At 50.6% G+C, this 2,378-nt stretch overlaps 1 protein-coding gene across 1 annotated transcript in view; it reads left to right on the plus strand.

Moving 5' to 3' along the window:
- PRDM7 (PR/SET domain 7) overlaps positions 1 to 975 on the plus strand; it is a 28,883-nt gene extending 27,908 nt beyond the window's left edge. The window contains exon 13 of the mRNA XM_035024496.1: positions 925 to 975. Coding sequence (XP_034880387.1) covers positions 925 to 975 — 51 coding nt within the window. The remainder of the gene's footprint in view (positions 1 to 924) is intronic.
- The last annotated feature ends 1,403 nt before the right edge of the window (positions 976 to 2,378 follow it).

Consider the following 2,378-nt stretch of genomic DNA (forward strand, 5'->3'; position numbering starts at 1 on the left):
TGGGCGAGGCTTTACATGGAGATCATGTCTCATCACACACCAGAGGACACACACAGAGGCTTTACCAATAAATTGCATCTCCACTACCAGAGAACAAATGTAGCCACCACACACTCCAGACCCCAGCTCTGAGGGAGGTTCAGAGGTAGCCTACTGAGCCCTTACACTCCCCAAGAATATAATGAGAGCACATATAACTGGTTAAAGAAATTCTCTACTTTCAGGACAAGAGATGAAGTATCCAAACAGGGGAAGGTTCCTTAAGTGCTCTGGGGATGTCAACAGCAATCTCCTCCATGGTTTTTTGGCCTCCTGTTCTAATAAATTTTGTGTTCATGCGAATCTGAAGTCCATATCATGCACCTCATTCCCCCCCTTATCACTGAAAGCAGAAGGGTCCAGGAGGGCCAGAGAACTCCTACGCTTGGTCCAGGTCTCCACAGGAAAACTGAACCCCTGGAAAGGTGTAAGTCAGGAGCGAATCTAGTTAGAGCACTGAAGAATCAATTTCTGGGCCAGGGAGAGAAATCTAGGATTTGACACAGACTCATCCGGGAAGGGAATTCTTTGGTCTCTTGGGAAGTGTGGTGTTTTCCCCTAATAGACCCCTGCCCTCTCCTGCCACCCTCCTCCTCTAGCTTCTGCTGGCTCCTCTCCAGTTTCCCTCCCACATCTGCAGCCTCAGAGGTGAACACCAGGGGCGGACATGTGCGTGTGCCCATCTGTGTGCCTGGCTCCGTCTGGGGCAGATTCCCTCTCTCTCTCTCTCTCTCTCCTTGCTTTCCCATCAGGGTTGGCATCTCATGGTGCACAGCATATGGAATCCATATCAGACTGCAGTGGGTTCGATTCTCAGCTCTGCTCTCACCAGTTGGTGACACAGGGCAAGATCCTCAACCTCTGTGTGCCTGTTTTATCATCCAGAGAATGGGAATGATAACTCCAGCCTTTGGTTGGATGTTCGAAGTTGAATAAGCACAGGCATAACCTGGCACAAAGATGCTGAGAACACAAGCCCCTCCCTCTTTGTTGTTCTCGCACAACTTTCAATGGCCATGTCTTCAAGGGCCTTAGTGCTGCACAAGGGAGGACAGACAGAGGGAAGGGGCCAGGGAGCCAGATTCAGAGACTGGTCAGGCACCACAGCTTTCTCTGCACAGACTCAGCTACCCTGGGAAGGAGGTGTGAGGTCTGGGGTGAAAAGTGGGGGGTCCATCTCCCTTCCCACTGAGCCTGGGCAGCTCAGAACCTCTCAACACAGGCAGGCAATACTGACAATAACCTGTGAAACAAGACCCTCATCCGTCCCTTGCTGAGAACAGACTCTGGGCTCGGCATCTGTAGGAAATGGATGCACCATAAGGGAGTCTCTGAGCCTCCTCACTGCCCCATCCACACACAGTGTTCACAAAGCCCAAGCTCAGCAGTTTCTGCAGCACACTTTGCTCATGCCTGGGCCCCTGGCGGTTTAATGCATTAGTGCATAAATGCAAACCCTATGTATGGTTTAATGCACAGCTGCGGCAATCTTGAAATTCATAATTATTTTATCTTCAAACTTACGGATGGTAAGTGAAGTCTGAAGGGACAATGGAGCAGGGTGGATATGCACAGCATCAGCCATTGCTGGCTATACCCACTCACATATAAGGTCTACAGTGCCCCAGGGGCACAGAATTCCCATGGACACAGCAGGTAGGAGGTAGCAAGACTGGAAGTGAACACAAAGTAAGTATGTTGCATCCACTACTGGGCAAGTGAGGGTGCTGACAGCTTTTCTTACAACCAGAACTCACTTCCAATGCAGAGAGGAGGCAATGGTGGTCCTAGGAAGCACAACAAACGAGAGCCACTATCACTTCGCTCCTGCAGGAGTTACCTCCCTGCTTCTGAGGGAAGCATATCTCATTCCAGTTCTTGCTAGAATGGCTTCGTGGAGGCTGAATTCCAAACCCCAACCCCTCCAGGAGATACCAAAAGGAGTGTGGGCCATGTGGGGGGGCACCAAACCCCATGACCTGGAACAGTGACCCTTCTGTCCCTCCCCCCGTGCCAGGCTTGTGAAGAGTCTCTACATAAACTATGTGGATTTCAGTTAATTAATATTCATTACTATTGTCTCTAGTCCTGTATGCTTTTGTAAAGGAAGGGGCATATTGGGGTCTTTCTTTCCTTGTGGGAAGAGGAGAGGGGATGATTCTCTTCCCTATACAGCGTAATGCTGAAAAATGCCCCGAACCCTCAATGTTCTGGGACTTCAGCATGAGCCGTTGCAGAAGGGGCAGAGTGGGGGTAATGCTGCCAAGGAGCTCACACTGAAATACAGTGGGAGGAGAACCCACACACTGCCAGGTGATTCCCTCCTCCACGTCCCCCCA

The sequence above is a fragment of the Mirounga leonina genome, unplaced genomic scaffold, assembly GCF_011800145.1.
Source record: "Mirounga leonina isolate KUSES-001 unplaced genomic scaffold, KU_Mleo_1.0 Mir_180, whole genome shotgun sequence".
In the NCBI taxonomy this organism is placed as follows: domain Eukaryota; kingdom Metazoa; phylum Chordata; class Mammalia; order Carnivora; family Phocidae; genus Mirounga; species Mirounga leonina.